At 37.9% G+C, this 19,279-nt stretch overlaps 1 protein-coding gene across 3 annotated transcripts; it reads right to left on the reverse strand.

The window, feature by feature from the left end:
• Window positions 1-333: 333 nt before the first annotated feature.
• Window positions 334-18,486, reverse strand: styk1a (serine/threonine/tyrosine kinase 1a). 3 transcript variants are annotated; one of them, XM_053231579.1, is made up of 11 exons: window positions 18,294-18,486; window positions 16,949-17,018; window positions 15,265-15,320; window positions 11,324-11,500; window positions 9,634-9,867; window positions 8,929-9,110; window positions 8,177-8,257; window positions 7,704-7,918; window positions 6,384-6,424; window positions 6,000-6,096; window positions 334-1,621 (listed from the first exon to the last, which is right to left on the reverse strand). In XM_053231579.1, the coding sequence occupies exons 3-11, from the start codon at window positions 15,317-15,319 to the stop codon at window positions 1,426-1,428; spliced, it is 1,278 nt and encodes a 425-aa protein (XP_053087554.1). In that variant the 5' UTR covers window position 15,320; window positions 16,949-17,018; window positions 18,294-18,486; the 3' UTR covers window positions 334-1,425. The 3 variants fall into 3 exon arrangements, with proteins under 3 accessions (XP_053087554.1, XP_053087553.1, XP_034157333.2); XM_053231578.1 differs by lacking the exon at window positions 16,949-17,018; XM_034301442.2 differs by lacking the exon at window positions 18,294-18,486 and having other exon boundaries at window positions 16,949-18,171.
• Between the last annotated feature and the right edge of the window lie 793 nt (window positions 18,487-19,279).

Here is a 19,279-nt window from a genome sequence, read left to right on the forward strand (position 1 = left end):
TAGGAATGAACATCAGATTCAAACACTGATTCAGCTGACACTGATTAACATTGATTCCATGCTATCTAGTTACAGTAACAATTCTGTCACATTATTTTTTAAAAAAACAATAGATTTAGAGGAATATTCTAAAAATGCCTGATACAATCTTAAAAACACTTAAAAGATCATGATATTTTTAAATTAAATTTTATGATATGTATATACTGTATATAGATGATTAAGCAATATCGCACAAGCAAGAGTGCAGTTACACTGAATATCCAGATATTGCTTTTATATAAGACTTTTATAAACAAGAAATTAATATCGAGTAAGTGACAATACACAATATGGCCAAACGTTCTGTTTATTTTTGCTCCGCTAGAGAAAATAGATCCCGAAGAAGCTACACTCACTTTATAGCATGTCGGCTAGCTGACTAGCTAGCTCACATTGATTTATACATTCCTGTTAAAGGGGCTTCCGGTGAAATCTCGTCTTCCTTTCCATCTTCATCTTAAGAGATTTCATATCTTAAGTCAAAATTAAATAATTTATTTTGCCACGTCTGGTGATGATGACATAAAAACGTTCATAGAAATAAACAAAATCAACACTAATATTTTGTCCAAATAAATTATATCTTCCAAATCCATGTTTAAAAGAATCACTATGGATGTTAAAAACATAACACGGAATCCTGGTCAGGGTTGCAGGGGTCCGGAGGGAGAACTCACCCCACAAACACGTGAAACTCCACACAGACAGGAACCTGAGGATCGTAAACTCAGAAACAAAGCAGGGACCCTGAGCTGTGAGGTGCCACCGTGCCACCACACTAAATTAAAAACCCCTTCAATTCATTTTAAGGGTTAACATTAAACAACATAAATAAAAAAATATATTAACAGATATTCCAGGTGTTTTTTTCTTTATTTGAGGTTAAAATCCGAGCTTAGAGCTTATACTGGGTCATGTGTGGGTCATGATTAAAAACATCCCATTATGAAGTGAAGTTCCTATGAAGTGGTCCTATATAGAATTTATATATTCTTATATTCTTATATATATTATATATTCAAAAATAAATTCTTATATATTTCGTGTTGTTGTTGTTGTTGATGACGATGATGATGATAATGACCAATTTTATATTTGAGAAGGTTGAAATGGTTCCTAAAATAACTCCCCTTTCACATGCTAAGGGTGACAGATGCATCTGGGAGTTGTTTGTACCGATCATGTATACATTGTTTAAATTTATTGCAGAAGTTTATGTTTATTACTAAATAAATTACCAAACTAAAATCAGTTCTGCTTTTTTCCCAGCCTGCAGTATCCCTGTGCACCACATCCCCCTCCGCCCCCAGCAGACCACGCCCCATAACATGAATACCACTACATTAGGCCTACAAAAGTATACAACTACTTTCAAAAGTCCTGTTAAAGGACAGCAAAATTGTAAGCCTCTTCATAGCCCGCTTCCTGCATGTACTTCTCAATGTCCAGTGGCTCAGGTGCTTGAAGTATCACTGTGTCACTGGCGTGGCTCTCAGCAAATTGGAGCATTGAAATCACCGTCTTCAGTGGAGCTCGATCTTGTGGTCTCCATTGACAACATGCCTTAATGATGGAGTATCTGAAAAATATTCATTTTAGATTAAATACAGATATTATATAAAATATTCTTATATATATATATATATATATATATATATATATATATATATATATATTACATACAGTATTATAGACTATATAACCCTTTCCTGCTGATCCAATCTAAAAATAAAACAAACAAACAAACAACAACAAGAGTTTGTCCATCCAATCACCTTTGTCGAAAACTAGCAATGATTTGTTTCAGATAACAAACAGCTTGAGTGATACAAAATTCACATTTAATCATTACTATTTTGTGCTGTTTCATAATCTACAAATGCTATACTATGTGTGTGTTTAGACTTATTTTTTCCACTCAGCTTGACCCACAGACAAGAGCAGAAAATACAGTATGTCCAAGAACACAAAACCTTATCTGAATACACTATATTACTACACCTGACCCTCACACCCATATGTGCTTGTTGAACATCTCATTCCAGGTTTATTCCCCCTTTGCTGTTATAATAAGCTCCACTCTTCTGGGAAGCTTTCCACTAGATGTTGGAGCGTGGCTGTGGGGATTTGTGTTCATTCAGCTACAAGAGCATTAGTGAGGTCAGGTGCTGATGTTGGGATGTCGAGGAGGTCTGGGGTTCAGTCGGTGTTCCAGTTCATCCCAAAGGTGTTCAGTGGGGTTGAGGTCAGGGCTCTGTGCAGGACACTCGAGTTCCTTCAGCTTCACTCCTTGCACCAAATAAAAACCACTGCTTGACAGCTGCGTTTGTGTTTGAAAGTTTGAACCATAGGCATCACAGTAGAAACACCGCCTCCTGCATTACAACTTGTGCATTTCATATGACCTTGATATCACATTTGGTTGGTGAAATAGGCACAACTGAACTGCAATGTCTACAGGTAGCACAAATAAAGTGAATTGCATTTTAGCCTAATTTTACAGTGTGAGCCACTGATCATTTAGTGGATGTGAATAAAAAATGCTTTAAGGATCAGTGACTTCGGTTCACAAAAAGCTAACATTACATAGAATACTATTCTCAAGTGCTATTGTTTCCCTGATGACCTGCCCACGTTGGTGCAGGCATGGTTTAGGAAATTGTAGAAATCTTAGAATTTTAACATGAACTATGAACCTGAGGAAAATACACAGACCAGAAGGGGCACGACAGCAAAAGACAAAAGCTAGACAATAGCTACATTTACATTTATCAAATACTGTTTAAAGTCTATATTTGGGTTGCAGCCATATTCTGAATATGATGTTTATATGCATACAGGCGTCGGGATATTCCTGTATACATGGTTGTTGTAAGTATGGCTGAGTTGCCGTTCCTAATTACCTAGCCTACAGCTAAGCGTCTGTTAGCACCCACAATTCCTTGCGGACTGAGCACACACATATATCTCCTTCAGTGGATTTTCTGTATAAGGTGTTTACAGGCAACAAATTTCCGATTAAAACAGGCATATTCCAGAGGTGGGAATCAGAATTTGGGGAATCAGATTATTGTTTTAATCTGAATCGGGCAATCAGATTGCGGCATTTACATGCATGACTCAGTACTAATTAGAATATCGCCAAATTCTGATTAATTGGATTAACATAACCAATGGGTGCTAAACAGGACAGGCTTTAAATACTAGTGCTCATTAACCCTAAATGTGAATCAGGTGCAGACAGTCATGTGATGCGGTTAGTGTTGTAATCAGGTGATTTGCAGGGGCTGATGGGAATCATAGTTTCCCATGTCACATACAATGACACACTGACAGTGACAAGGACAGACCATGGACAGTGTGGATGTCAGAGCATGAGGATTAGCAAGATCAGGCTGCTTGGAAGAGGAAAGGTTGTGTTATTTTCTCAATTACTGATTTCACAAAATGCCTCTGGAGGACAAACTAAATAGATTAAGCACAAAACAGACTAAGCATTAAGTACAAATTACACAAAGGAACAAAGACAGCTGGTCAACAGACATTTCCAGTTTCAGTGCTTTTTAAAACAACACTGTACACAATGAAAATGAAAATAAAAATCCGTTCAACAAATGTGCAAAATAATAAATCTGTGTGTCATATTACACCATTTAAGGATGTGCCAATTCTTAAAATGCATTCATACACTCATATCCGTAAAGAAATGCCAGAATTCACTATGCCACAGTGCAAGATTTTTTTTTTTTTAAAGTGTAGCTTTACAGCAGGGGTTCCCAAACTTTTTTGTAGCCAGGAAATACTTTCAAATAAATTAAACGGACCCCCTTTAGTACAGATTTATTTCATGAACATTATTTAAAATGTGCATAACTTTCCCATGTGACAGACCACATTAGGTCCAAGAACACATTATAAGCCTTACTTATAACTACAATACCCATCAGCCACAGCACGTCACCTGATTACGAATTGCACACAACTGGACTCAGTTACCACCACACACTCTACAAACACACTCACAGCACAAGGACTTCGCAAAGCATTCGTTCAGCTCTGACTTTCACCTGCCATAGCAAGCCTTTAATCTATGTTTGCTCTTTCTTTTTTTTTTCTTTTGACACTAGCATGTTTCATAGTTTCATTGTTCTTGCATACTCTGTTTGCACATCTCCTGACCCATTGCCTGTTCTCTATTTTTTTATCTTTACCTTGTGATTTGGATTTATTTGCTATTGCTATAAAAAAACACTCTCTGCAGTTGTCGCCGTCTCTGCTCCCTGACAGTTTTTGAGTTATTGAAATTTGGATTAAACCCAAAACCCTCATTCAATTCAAAGTAACCAGTCAAATATATATATATTTGACCACTATATACCACTATAGACCACTATATTTTTACATATTTTTACATATTTTTTACATGTAACATCTATATCTATACACGGTGTTTCTCAGGGTTCTGTTCTTGGGCCTTTACTCTTCATCATCTATATGCTCCCTTTAGGTAACATTACTCCATTTAACTTCCATTGCTATGCAGACGACACCCAGCTCTATATCAGTTCTCAACACAACTCTCCTTTTCCCACCAACTCCATAACAGCTTGTATTAATGATATAAATGCTTGGATGACCGGTAACTTTCTCAAACTCAACACTGATAAAACAGATCTACTACTTGTCTGTTCACCAAAAAATGTTGCTCCTTTCTGTGCTGATAATGTCAACATTGCTGGGATTTTGGTTCGACCTTCCACCACCGTTAAAAACCTGGGTATAATCTTTGACTCCTCTCTCTCCTTTCTGCCTCACATTTCTTCACTCACCAAATCTGCCTTCTTTCACCTCCGTAATATTGCTCATTTACGTCCCTTCTTAAATATCAGTGACGCTGAGACACTGGATCATGCCTTCATCACTTCTCGACTCGACTACTGTAATTCTCTTTTCTATGGTCTACCAAACACAACATTAAATAAGCTCCAATATATCCAGAACTCTGCAGCTAGGGTTCTCACTTTTCCTAAGAAATCCTCTCATATTACTCCCATCCTACACAGACGTCATTGGCTACCCATTCGCTTCCGTATTCAGTACAAGATTCTCCTCATCACCTTCAAAGCACTTCATGGTCTCGCCCCCCATACATTTCTGATCTCATTCATACTCACTCCTCAGTTCGCACATTACGCTCTTCAGATACTGGTCTACTGTTCACTCCACGCCACAGGTTAGCACCGTTTGGTGGACGAGCGTTTTGTATCTCTGCCCCCACACTCTGGAATTCTCTTCCCATAAACATACGTGATCTTTCTTCATTACAGGATTTCAAAACCCACCTTAAAACGCATCTTTTTCTTTCTTGTTTTTCTGATCTCTGACTGTATGATCTGACTCATGCCATGGATTTCTTGTTTATTTCCTTTTGTTCTTTGTCTGCTGTCATGTTTATCTGTTTTCATATTGTAAAGTGACCTTGAGTTTGCAGAAAGGTGCTATATAAAATAAACTTATTATTATTATTATTATTATTATCATTATTATTATGTCTTGTCTAATAGATTCTATTCTATTCTATTTTATTCATTATATTCATTTTTTATTATATTCTGTTTTATTATGTATCATTGTTGCACTATGGGACGAGGCACTAAGGAAAAACATTTCATTACATTAAAACATCACATGTATGCAATGTATGTGACAAACAAAGAACCTTGAACCTTGAACCTTGAACTATAATAACTAAAAAATAAATATGATAACTTTGATAATGGTGGGTTGTGATTTCCATCACTGTAACCAAATTAAAAAAAAAAGGTTTCCTGTTGGGCTTCTAGACTCTAAATCATACATACGTAAGATCATTTCTATATAAGTGGTTCTAAGTTATTTTTAAGATGATGTAAATATACATTTATTATATACACTGTGTGTCTGTGTGTTTTACTTACAGTGAGTTGGAACAGTTGGTTGGTCTCTTTAGGTTTTTCCCTCTCTGTAAGTACTGCAGGAGTTCACTGGCCATTACTTTAGGGAAGGGAGGTTCCCCTAAAAACACATGAATGGAGAAATGGTGATTCACACTGATAAATGATTGAGTATATTCCTGAACGAAATTAGATTTTCTACTGGATTTTATTTCTAAGCATTAGATTAACAGGTTGTCACTGTTTGACTAGTCCAATATTGAGGCAAACTTAATTCAGCAGACGGATATGTTTCCAGCAGCTTGTAATAAAGGAAATTTTAGTTCATGTAAATGGCCCAGCTTTGTCTTTTAATGTCACCGGAAATGGCAAGTAAATAACTTTTGTGAAATTTGGAAATAAACTCACCTAATGTTACCATTTCATACAGCAAGATACCAAATGACCATCTAAATGAGAAAGAACAAAATTAACATGCTTGACCATTTTATGACCTTTACAGTGAATAATTAAAGCAGCAATATGCAACTTTTGGGTATCTGGGGGACTCTCTGGTGGAAACGAGTTATTACAAGCACCTGAAGAATGTTTTGTAACATCATGTGCACCTCTCACTTCAACTGAAGTATTCAAGCCATTTTGTGAATGTTTTCTGAGGATGTAATCTGGTGCCATTATTATATTCTCCTCAGTAAAACATAAGTAAAATGACAGTAAAAAAATACTGTACACACAGGTAGCAAATACTAGACGAAAAATTTAGTCTAACATTATCCATGAAAGTGGCAAGTTAATCATATGCCTGGCAATGTAGTTATCTGAGCAATGAGAAGACTAGGTATAGAAATCGACTTCCACACAGAAGACACAACTGGTCTTGGAGCACCCAAGCCAACCTTACACACCATGAACAAAACTAACAGCTAGTACTAATTAGCTAGTAGAGGTGGCATGATACTACTTTTTCTTTTGTGCTACCAATACTGATACCAAACCCTTGAGTATCAGCCAATGTCGATACCCATCTGATTTTTTAAATTTAAGAACGAAGCTTTAAAATGAAAGAAAAAAAAAAAAACAGGAAAAAAATACATAGCTAAAAATACAACTATACAAAAGTGAATCTTACATTGCAAATGTAATATAATGCAAAAATCACTTACATTGCAAATATAATAATGTATAAAGCATTGATATCATAAAAATCAATTTTAACAAAAAAATACAGTCAAGTCCAAATAAATCTTTTCCAAATCCAATTCCAATTTTTCCCATTTTGTTACAAGATCATATCAAATTAATTCTTTTTTCCCCCTCTTATATCCCATCCACCATTATTTTTTGCTGGTATCAGATTGGTGTCATCTCTTCCAGCTAGATACATAAGACTCCCAGAGTGGAGGTCACTCAGGTTTGGTTGTTTTTCCAGCTTTATTTTGTTCTCTTCTAACATTAGCTGCTGATTTTGCTATCTAGCAGATCAAGTGAAACTCCTTGCTCACAATTTCTTGTTTCATGGTGGCTTGCTCTGCTCACACACGATTGTAGGATAGGTACCGAGCTTTCAGTTCTGTGCTTCCTCATATGAGTAAGTCAATATAAGTACAAATGTTTGTGTTAACTGTCAGATTAATATAGGAATGCTTTATTACTTGTATGATCAAATAAAGTTCATTAGCCCAAATTTATTATGTATTGCAGCTTTGAGATTACACCAGCTCTACTCACATATCACTGCTTTGACCGACAGGTTGACGGGCTAACACCTCTGGAGCGTGCCACTTTCTCATCTCTACTTCCTTCACCTCCCCTGAAGTCCCCACCTTCATCCTCCTACGAAAAGCTGGGCCAAAGCCCCAGAGCTTTACGGAGAGGTCTCGACCAACCAAGACACTTCGTGCACCAACGTTGCCATGAATGCAGTTCTTACTGTGTAGATGTTCCTAAAAGTTCAAGGTTAGTGATGATCTCATTTATATTATGGCTGTGCTTGAAAGTTAAGTCATAGTTTGCAGATCATGGCATTGTACCAGTTAAAACACTTCAGTCATCACTGATCTACTGTGTATCTGAAGAATTCTGAGTGTTCATGAAAAAATCCAGAAGTACTGTTCATTTCATGCTGCTGCTTCTGGATCAGACATTTAATCATTTATACTGTGAAATAAAGTACCATGTGATCAGATCAACGTAGTACTGACCAGAGCGGAGGCGATCTGTCTTGCCATTGAGAAAAGCACTCTTTCTGTAATAGCACACTGGGCTGCCAGACCTGGGTGGCCCTGTATGGTTGTGACAATGATTGTAAATCCACTGGAAGTGAATATGTGTGCACATAACATACATATGGGAGAATATTATAACCTACAGAATGTAAACTGAATAGTCTATTCTGTTGTATTACATTTGTAGCTACACCATATGGCCAAAAGTATGTGTACACCTGACCATCACACCCATGTGTTTGTTGAACATCCCATTACAGATTTTTTCCCCCTTTGCTGTTATAATAATCTCCACTCCAGATGTTGGAGCGTGGCTGTGGGGATTTGTGTTCATTCAGCTACAAGAGCATTAGTGAGGTCAGGCGCTGATGTTGGTGAGGAGGTCTGGGGTGCAGTCGGTGAGCCAGTTCATCCCAAAGGTGTTCAGTGGGGTTGAGGACACTTGAGTTCTTCCACTCCAACCTTCACACACCATGTCTTCATGGAGCTCGCTTTGTGCACAGGGGCATTGTCATGCTGGAACAGGTTTGGGCCTCTTAGTTCCAGTGAAGGGAAACTGTAATGCTACAGCATACAAATACATCATATACAACTGTGTGCTTCCAACTTTGTGGCAACAGTTTGGGGAAGAACCACAGATGCCTGTGAGGGCCAGGTGTCCACATACATTTAGCCATATAGTAATTATTTGTTCATCTAGCTTAGACATTAACCAGAACATACTACACCTGTCTGCATCTCCATAAGAATCCTAGAAGATCTCTGTTCTCCAGCTGCTCCAATATCATAGTTAGGGGTGACTTGTCTCTCACCACCCCTAGCAGTCTGGGCAGGCATGGGTGGGGCCCAAGTTCTGACAGGAAGTGGGCAAAGCTCAGGAAGACCTGGCGCTCCCTGGAATCAGCTGATTCTGTGGTGGAGTAGATAACATAGAGAAAAGAGGTAAGCTGTTTAATGTAGGCTCTGGCCCAAATGACTGACACTGGGCTTGTTCATATTTGGAAGTTTGAGTATATGTACTCTTTCTCTTAAATGCATTCTTACATTCAAAATCTGTTCCCATATACATCATAGATGGTGCATAGTAGAGCATTACTGTGCAAATTGGACAAAAATAAACAAATATTCCTAGGTTTGTTGTATATGTCTAGTCACTGTATCTAATATAGCCATGCATTACTATATCTATATATATTTATATATAAATTATACATCATAAAAAGTCATGGAAACTCTGATAATAGATAAATACTAGATTTTTTATATTTCCTACATGTGGTGCATGTTATATGACAATGATATCCTTTTTCTAATTTGTTCAAAAAGTAGTTCCACATTCCACACAAAGCACATGAACCAGCCTACAAGGGTTGCTATACTGCATAACAAATTAATTTTTTAAAAACTATTCTCTATTTATGTCATGTTTGTACCACTGAGCACTCGTAAGACAACTGGCTTCTGGTCCATAGTGGCCTGGTAGAGAGTGACTGTGTTTTCTGGTTTTACTGTGAAAGACAGGGGCAGTCGGGTGATTTGCTCAAAAGAACCATGCTGCCTCTCAGTGGACAACTGCGGTTCTGCAGGCTGTCTGCTGGGCTTGTGGTTCTGGGTTTGGACTGTCATAGGTACAACTTCATAGGCCAAGGGGTTCAGCTCTGGAGGTGCTGTAAAGGACCAAGAGAGAGACATACAGATCATTCTAATACAGTCATACAGATGTTGACAAAAAAAAAAAGTTATCTAGAAAAGTACTTTAATAGGAACACCTGTAACCTGCTCATTCATGCAGTTATCCAGTTGACCAATCATGTCCCAGTCGTGCAAGTGCATAAAATCATGCAAATACAACTGACAAGCTTCAGATAATGTTCACATTAAACAGCACAATGAGGAAAACAAAATGTGATCTCACTGACTTTTACCATGGTAGTTGGTGCCAGAATGGCTGCATTGATTATTTCAGAACCTGGTGATTTCCTTGGGTTTTTTTTTTTACACACAGTCTCTAGAGTTTATACAACGAGCTGACTCGTAATCAAGGGTATACACCAGATCTGGTTATCAGCAAAGGCCTGGACATTACTTGCGTTGTTATTGGGGATCTAGCCCTTTCTGAACACTTATTTTCTTTAATGAAGTGCTTTCTCAAACAGATGTACATTTGTGAAACAAAGCATATTAATGACAATACTAGGGATGTTCATGAAGGCTATGTCAGCAGTGCCAAGGATAGCCTCTAATTCTGTTAATGCAATTATACAAGTATGAATGTTCTTAATGTTTTAGCAACTGTGAAGATTAAGACCATTTCTAACAAAGCACCTTGGAGAAATGACAGAGCAATCAAGAAAGCCAAGTAGCATGCAGAAAAATTTATAACACTAAACATTTACAAAAAGCAACTTCAGAGTAAACTGCTTCTGAATGAATGTGCAAATGTGTGTGCTTGGTCCTCTGAGATCAACTGGCATCCCATCCAGAGTGTAAACTTAATAAATGAGTAAGTAAATGTAATGATGTATTACAACACACTTAAAAAACAAACTCAGTTAAAGTATATGGTAAATAATAGCTGCATAGTGCAGGCACTACAGATCGACAAGCAACTACATCATACTACAAGCAACTATTATCATAAAAACAAGTAGTGAGGTGAAATAACACAAATACAACCAAGACGAAGTAATATATTTTGAAACAAACAACAGTGAGGGATGAAAAACCTGGAAATACAATTGCTTTCTTGCTTCACCAGTCAGAAGCCTGATGCTCAACACCATAGATACAGTGTGTTGTTGAGATTTTGGAATATCCATCTGCACGTTACACTTTACCATACATCCTCTCACTCTGTTGGATCGCAGATACCTGAGTATGCTTCAACACAGAAGCTCAAAATCTCCATGTCATTAAAATCATCTGCCTTTCATGGTATTTGGTGAATACTTTGGAAATAAGAGTAAACTTCTTATTTCATTTTTTAAATATTATTAATGTTACTAGTAGTATTGTTGTTTTGTTCCTGTACATGTTTATTTATTGTTTATTTATTTTTTTTTAATATAAACCCAAATGTCCATGCACAAAACCATACAGTCAGACAGAGATTTATCATCATACCATCAATGCCCTGCAGGTGTTGCCTCTTGTTACTGAAGTGTTGTCTTTGGGAGTTATGTTTTATGATCTCCTCCTTCTGGCACAGCCTCAGAAAACACAAACTTATCAACAAACAGAGGAATGCTGCCAGCAGCAGCACTGGAATCACTATGAGTTCCTGTTGGTATACCTGTATTACTGAGAGAGAGAGAGAGAGAGAGAGAGGGAGATTGGGAATCCCAGAAGAGGAATTTTGTCACATCTCTCTCCTTGAAGCCAAATATTTCAGCTAGATGACAACAAACATCAGAAGTTATATATGCGTTTCAGTGTCCTTAGTCACAAAGGCAGAAACTATATATACACCTGTATGTGTATATGCATATCTTACGTTTGTGTTGAAGCGTAACTAAAATTGATATTAACTGATATCAAAATTTATTCACTTCTTGTAAACTGATTTTAAAAGAACTCTTCTGAGTATGTTTTTAGTTGTATAATTCCTTCTTAGGCTATAATTTTTGTAACTAACATAAAAGTCTTATTTTTCTTTACCTACATTTACAAATTACTTTGCATATTTTATTACATATACCACATTCTAGTCATACATTCAAAAACATTAATAATCTTATTTTCAATTTTCTCACATGCATGCCAAGACCTTCCAACAAGGTCATGAAGTGGTGTGCCTCTAAATAATCCCCACAAGGAGGACATGCTTCTCTTAGAATGACGTCTTTCAAAGTCAATCTGCTGATTCACAAACCTGGGTGATATGATCTTAAGAGGTATTCCTAGATTCCATGACTGAAATGGCTGCCACATATACTTTTAGCATAGGTGGGCACCTGCTGCTGTCAAGCACTCTCTGGAGAAAAGTTAGTATTTTGGGAATCAGACAGTGCACCAGATCCAGCTGATGGGGTGCAAAATATCAGAATAGCTTCCACCCAAGGGCATACGAGACTCATGTACTAGGGGCTCTTGCATTCAGGAATGTTTCTTGTACAGCTAGGTTGCAGTCCTCAGTTGGCGATTCACACTGTACGGCCAAACCCACAAACACTGGTGACCTTGCTGAGGATGCCAAATCTCTCTACCAGGGTGATCCAGCCACAAGCAAAAGCAATAGTGGAAAGTAAAGTCTTGCTGGCCTTGGGCCTTGGGTCCACAGTCAGGACTCTGGCTCTGCTAAGGGGAACCACATTGGGCAATGTGTTGACTTGTCACTGAGCGGAGGTCCACCTTGCCAAACTTCTCCCTGCTCTGGGCTACCATCCTGAAACTTTGTTGGCTGCAACAATGTAAGGCCCCAGCAGATGAGTTGCCCTCAGTAGAGAAGCCCATTTGAGGAGATTCCTTGAAATGCCAAAAAAGCTACTTGACCTCATGCCACCCTGGTGTTTGATGTAACTGCCACCATGTTGTTGTCTGAGTGAACCAACATGTGGCAATGTCTCAGAACCAGTTAGAAGAATTTGGGAGCCAGATGGCCCTCAATTCTGGCTGGTTGATATGTTCTGATCTTATAACGATATCCCATGTGGCAGCACACTGCTCCCATGCCTGTAAGGAAAGCCTATAAGGGAATCTCTCTCTGATGGGCCACCATATCCCAAGCAGAGAATCATCACTGCTCCTGCCATCGTCAGTCCTAATGCCAGGCCTAAAGCCAGTACCACACATGGCAGCCTATCTAGTTGGCAAGTATAATAACAACCACACATTAGGTTGGCTAGCATTCTCAGTGAACCTAGCTTCACATGTGAATATATGTATTGTGTCCTTCTTCTTTGTTAAAGAGTGCTTTTTGTGTTCACCATGAGGCAAAGCCAATTTCATACATCTCATGGCACTAGAGACAAACAGAATGCCTTTGAATGCCTGTTCTGGAAGGTAATCACTAAAAGGGCACAATGATGGCATAACCCTTGTGGGTTCTGAATTATAGAACTGGGTTGCAGTGACTGAAAGTGCCATGCAGATGGTTCTTTTGGTGGCTGTTTTGGTGTTTCTGAAACCTGCACTCTTCTATGCGGTGCTTCTTTGGTGGCAGGCCCAAAAAATCGATCCCAGCACACAAGGCAGATTATGCAGGATTAGGGTTAGCGGGTTGTGGTAAACACTCTTGACTCCATGCATTAGCCAATGAGTCTGAGGTGGCCTCCTGCTGGCTGAGGTGTTTCAATGTTAGGAGTGAGATGTCATTTAGCTGCCTTACAGAGGGATCAGCTTCAGAGGATTGGTGTGACTGCACAAGTGATAGCAATAAGACAGTAACCTATTGCCAGTGCATGTCAAACATGATGCAGTAAGGTATCATGATCTGTCATATATAACCTCTGCATGCCACAGAGATTGGGAACAGGTGAGCTGTCTGCCCCAAACCCCTTTAAAGCTCTCAATAAAATCACTGCATTGGGGCATAGTGAATTTTAGTAAATCAAATGCGGATGGCATTGTGCAAAAGAGTTAATTTGGTTTAGGGGGTTTCCTAGTATCATAGAATCCTACCATCCAGTCAGTGCAGAGCCACTAAGTACATAATTTCCCAGCTACTAAAGTATTCACATGCAGTCTGCTTGAGTCTTTCGGCATGGCTCATTAGCTTAGCCACTTTGTGTATAGTGTAAAAAATTAACTGGTGGAAATTCAACCCAAATTACAGAGAATAAGGAGTCTGTTGTGTGGAAGAAAAAACAGTGCCAGCCCCAGAGCCGAATATTAGCATAAATCCAGCAGACTTGCCAGTGGCATGTAACCACAGTCCAGCTAGTGGGCAAGAGGGAGGGGGATGTGAAATACGTTGAAGGGACAACGCTGAGGGATAAAATGACTCAGCAGGCAGAACGAGAGGCAACTGGTGAGCCGAGAGGGGAAACAAACATGAAGTTTGTAGAGAATGAAGCAAACTGCGTTTTGCAATTTAATAGCTGTTAAGCTTAACAATAGCTAGCAATGCTAAAAAAAGAAGGCCGACAAACAAATCTAATGAACACCGAAGAATTCTGTGGCATTCTAAGAAAAAAGATGGTAGTATTGTATAAAAATACACTCACCGAGGTGCAATAGATGAGATGAAATGAGAGGATATTTTCACCAGCTTTGGAGGGCAGGAGATCTGTAGCTCCAGCCATAGTCACATGTTACTAAGTGGATAGCACCCTTTGGTGTACATGTGGTCTCACATGGAAGCAACCAGAGGCGCTAGTGTTGTTCTCTATACCGCATCTTAAATAAGTAGCTAGATTTATTGGGCTAGTTCATGTCTACCAACATCACAGATGTGCAGAGCCTTGGAATAAATTCACCTGGTGCACCCTGGTGCACCCAGAGCATAGCAAACAATAGGTTTTGTTTGTTCAGCTGGTGGACAGTACCTGTGACAATGTGCACAATAAAGATTTTCATCCTCATGATGCTTCTGTAAATCTGCATAACAAGGTAGCCTGTCATAACATTTTCCAAAATCTGACATCCTATAGCTTTAATTGTCCATTCAATTGAAGTTATTTCTTGCTGATGTTTTTTTTTTTCTTCATAGGGTAACTGTATGAATCCCTGGAGAGGCCACGAAAATAAACTTTTTTAGATTTTGATGTTCATGTTGTACTAAATTCTGTGCTTGAATTAGTTTAACATTAATTAGATGCTAAATCGAGTTCATGAAATCATAAAGCTTGTGCTAAATTTACTTTATACATTTACTTTTTTCAGTGATTTACTTTACCTAATATTTTAATCGTTTGTTTATCAAGTTCTCGAAATATTTAAATTGTGGCCAGGTTTTGGTTAATTTTTGCTCTCCTATAAAGACAACATGCCCACTTTGTCCACATCCTACACATCCGTCCACATTTTCCTTAGAATTCAAGAACTCAGCATAGCAAATTATGTGCGCCCATTACTATTTCGTGACCTAACTAAAGGATTGTGATAAAAGAAATTCTGCTACTTACTGCATAACCTGTCTTCTGAATCACACAGGCTTGTTACATTAGTTGAATTCAACATGCTATCAAAAGAAAACAATCAGTATTAGCACCTTCAAATAGTCTGTAAATTATGAGAAATTTTACAGCAACTTCAGACACAACCTGAATTATAATTACAAATGGACACTGAACCCGACTGTAACTTTAGTGGAAACATGGAGCCTTCACACAGGCACAAATCTAATATGGCTGTGACTTGCTTTTCAGGTGTTATAAAACTCAGACATGCAATAGGATATTGAATTTACTGGAATTATAAGAAAAAAGCTAACTGTCAGTTACAGTGAATAGGAAATAATACAGCAAATGGTAACTAGCAAATGGTGAAAGTGTCTCTAATAACGAAGTGTTATGCCTGAAGACATAATGACATTTCTGTAATTATTTTGCATTTTCTTGTAAATAAAGCTATTCATTAAGCATACAAATCTCTAAAAAAAAAAAAGTCATTTCTACTGTATCAAATGCCAAATGCACACAGTACAATTTAATTTGAATGCATTAGTTTTAAGGCAAAAATTGCATACACATGAAGGAAATTTTCTTATTCTCAGTCACATATGTCGAAATTGTAGGGAATGTACTATTGCACAGGTTTCTTTTTCAAATCTGTAATATCCACTCACCAGCTAGTTTAATAGGAACATCTGTACCCCTGCGCTTTCATGAGATTATCCAATCAGCCAAACATGCAGCAGCAGTGAAATGTATAAATTCATGCAAATACAGATCAAGAGATTCAGTTAATGTTCACATCAATCATCAAAATGGGGAAAAAAAAGTGATCTCAGTGACTTTGACTGCTGGTTTGCGTATGTCAGAAATGTATCTCCTGGGATTTTTGCACACAACACTCTGTAGAGTTTATGGATAATGGTTCGAAAAACAATAAACATCCAGTGAGTGGCAGTTCTGTGAGGAGAATACCCAGACTGGTTCAAGCTGACAGGGAGTCTATGTAGAGTAAGTAAAAAAAAAAGACAGTTGAAGATTGGAAATATGTCATCTAGTCTTTTTCCAGTCTTCACCTGGCACTGATACCTGTATCTGCGTGAGTTTATGCATTACACTGCTGCCATATGATAGGCTGATTGCTTAACTGCATGAATCAGCAGATGTACAGGTGTTCCTAATAAAGTGGATGGTACAGCTAAAGGAGAAAGACCCACATTGGGTCTAGCTGTTACATGTCACAAGTTACATTAAACATACATGCTCATGTATTCAGGAGGCATTCTATTTCTTTCTAAGTTTTTACCTTTTACTCGTCTATGCCATCTTTTACCTGTTACTCAACCTGTTTATCTGCATTGCTGAGTCAAACTCAGACATCACGCATTATGTGTACACACAGATCATTCACCAACACAAAAATGGTCTTCAAACTATATTGCTGTCCACTGAACCAGCACTGCATAATACATAAGCTGAAAAAGTACACTGTATCTAATCTTTGATATACATGTCATTTAATTTACATTACTGTCATATAAGTAACATTACTGGGTAATATGTTTATTAATAATATTATGAAATGCTATATTGTCTCATTTTTATACAATGAATGAGTTTTGAAAATCATAACCTTGTGGTTATATAATAGGAATAACAATTAATTACAGAGATTGTAGTAAGTAAGTAAACTTACCTGCTGAGATGTGTAGGAAAGAGCAACAGTGCTGGGTTGTCTTCTTATCCTGTCATATTCTTTTTTTTTTCTGTGATAGATTTTGTTGATATTGGTTCAATCCAACATCCTAGCCATGTACTATTTGGCTTGCCTATGTTGATAACCTTAACTGTTTCTACGTTCCGTACTGTCTGTCTTACAGATCAGTAACCAACTTGTATGTTTTGCTTTTCTTGTTGTGTTACACTTTACTTACCTTAAAGGTATGCCCTGCCCTAACCAGTATTTCCTCATTTCCACACCCAGATTTCTCTTACCGGAAATATATTTTGGCTAAGGAGTAATGCTAAGATTAATATAATAATCAGTTGTGGCTTATCCCAAGGGGTGGGTGGGGCAGACCCCTATCATATAAGGGATATTAGCTATTTAACAGATGTCTTCATAAAGTCCTCATTTACAACTCTCAATACAACATTCTCTCTCATACAACAATTCACAATTCTGTTGAAATACTAATGACAATGTTCCATTGAATTGCTCGCCTATAGATGTTGCACAGTCATAGGGCAAGTGTGTTCACTGCCTCATTTATCTACATAGAGATATTCTTGCACCTAGTGGTAAAAATGGGAACTGAAACAAACGTAGAGATAGAGAGATACAGTAGTGCAAATGGGTGTGCCACATTAAACCATGCCCTAACCTGCTACAATGCATACACATACTCTCATCATCTACATTATTATGAACAACTGAACACCTGCACATTCATGCAGTTATCTAATCAGCCAATCACGTAGCAGCAGCACAATGCAAAAAACATGTAGAAACATGTAGGTCAAGAGCTTCAGTTAATGTTCACATCAAACATCATGAATGGGGAAAAAATGTGCTCTCAGTGACTTTAACTGTGGCATGGCTGTTGGTACCAGATGGGCTGGTTTGAGTATTTTAAAAACTGCTGATCTCATGGGGTTTTCACACACAACAAAAAAAAAAATCCTGTGAGCAGAGGATCTGCAGGCTGAAATATCTTTAGCACAGACTCATCCAAACTGGACAGTTGAAGACTGGAAAAAGACCGGGTGATTTGTTTTCTAATCTTCAACTGTCCAGTTTCAGTGAGTCTGTGCCCATTATAGCCTCAGATTCCTATTCTTGGCTGACAGGAATGGAACCCTGGCACAAATACCTGTAATGACTTGAACTCAACCTTCACTCTGTGTAAATGTTATCCAGTAGTAATATAAATATTAATTAATTCATGTACAATCAAATAGTAAAATAAAATGCTATAAAGTGGTAATATTATAAAATATATATATATAAAATACACAAAGATAGAATAAAAACACTTTACTTCTTTGGCATCCGGATCCTTCACTACCTTATTGAAGTGGAAACAGTATAGAAAGAAGGGGTCCTTTTTCAGAGACAGTGTAATCATCCTAAAATATATTCTTGTCCATTCATTCATTCATTCATTAATTCATTCATTTTCTTTCTGGTTTTCCTGGTGGAGGCTGAGAGGGACGTCTTGCCTGCAGAGCACAGTTACTACATTGGAAATGGAAAACTACTTGCAGGCAGAATGCCCTTGGGAGAATGCAGGAATTGGCCAGCTGGAGTGCAAGAGCCCATGCTGGTTCTCACTGTCCATCACAGTATTGAATACATAAAAACCATGAAAAAGATCAATCCTATGAAAGCCAGATGGGCTCAGTTCACCAGAATCACAATCAAAAATCTGCCTTTGCATTACGTACATTGCTCTGTTTGCTGGTTCTATCAGTCTGTCTGATACACGTTTATGCCTTTGCACTGTGGAAATTTAAATACTTAACATTTGCATTTAACTACCTTGATCTTAAGACAGTAAGTGTGGCCAAGCACTGGGCCATTATGCATATACTATGAGGGTCATGTTACTGTTTGAAGGGTTATCAATATGGAAGTATTTCACTAGTGAGAAGTATTTTATCATAGCTAGTAGATATAGTTGATTGTCATTTAGCAATAAATACAGTTATCGGTAGCTAAACAGATTACTATTAACATATAAACTATATTACTATTAACAGTGCTTATATAAGCTAACTGCATAGGTAGATACCTACAATTCCAGTATAGCCATACAGCCTGGTGATTGGTCGACTAGTAGGACCATGACTCATGCTGCTAGCATAGTCACAGCTACCACTAATTTAGCTGAATTGCTAATGGGGAATCTGTTTCCTTCCATCAGCCCATGAATTCTCCCCATTGGAACAGTCTCTCTTTTCACCTTTTTTCTGAACACTCAGGAAACCAAAGATAAGCACCAACTATGTATCCATGTCTATATTT

This window comes from Pangasianodon hypophthalmus, chromosome 29, assembly GCF_027358585.1.
Source record: "Pangasianodon hypophthalmus isolate fPanHyp1 chromosome 29, fPanHyp1.pri, whole genome shotgun sequence".
Lineage (NCBI taxonomy): Eukaryota > Metazoa > Chordata > Actinopteri > Siluriformes > Pangasiidae > Pangasianodon > Pangasianodon hypophthalmus.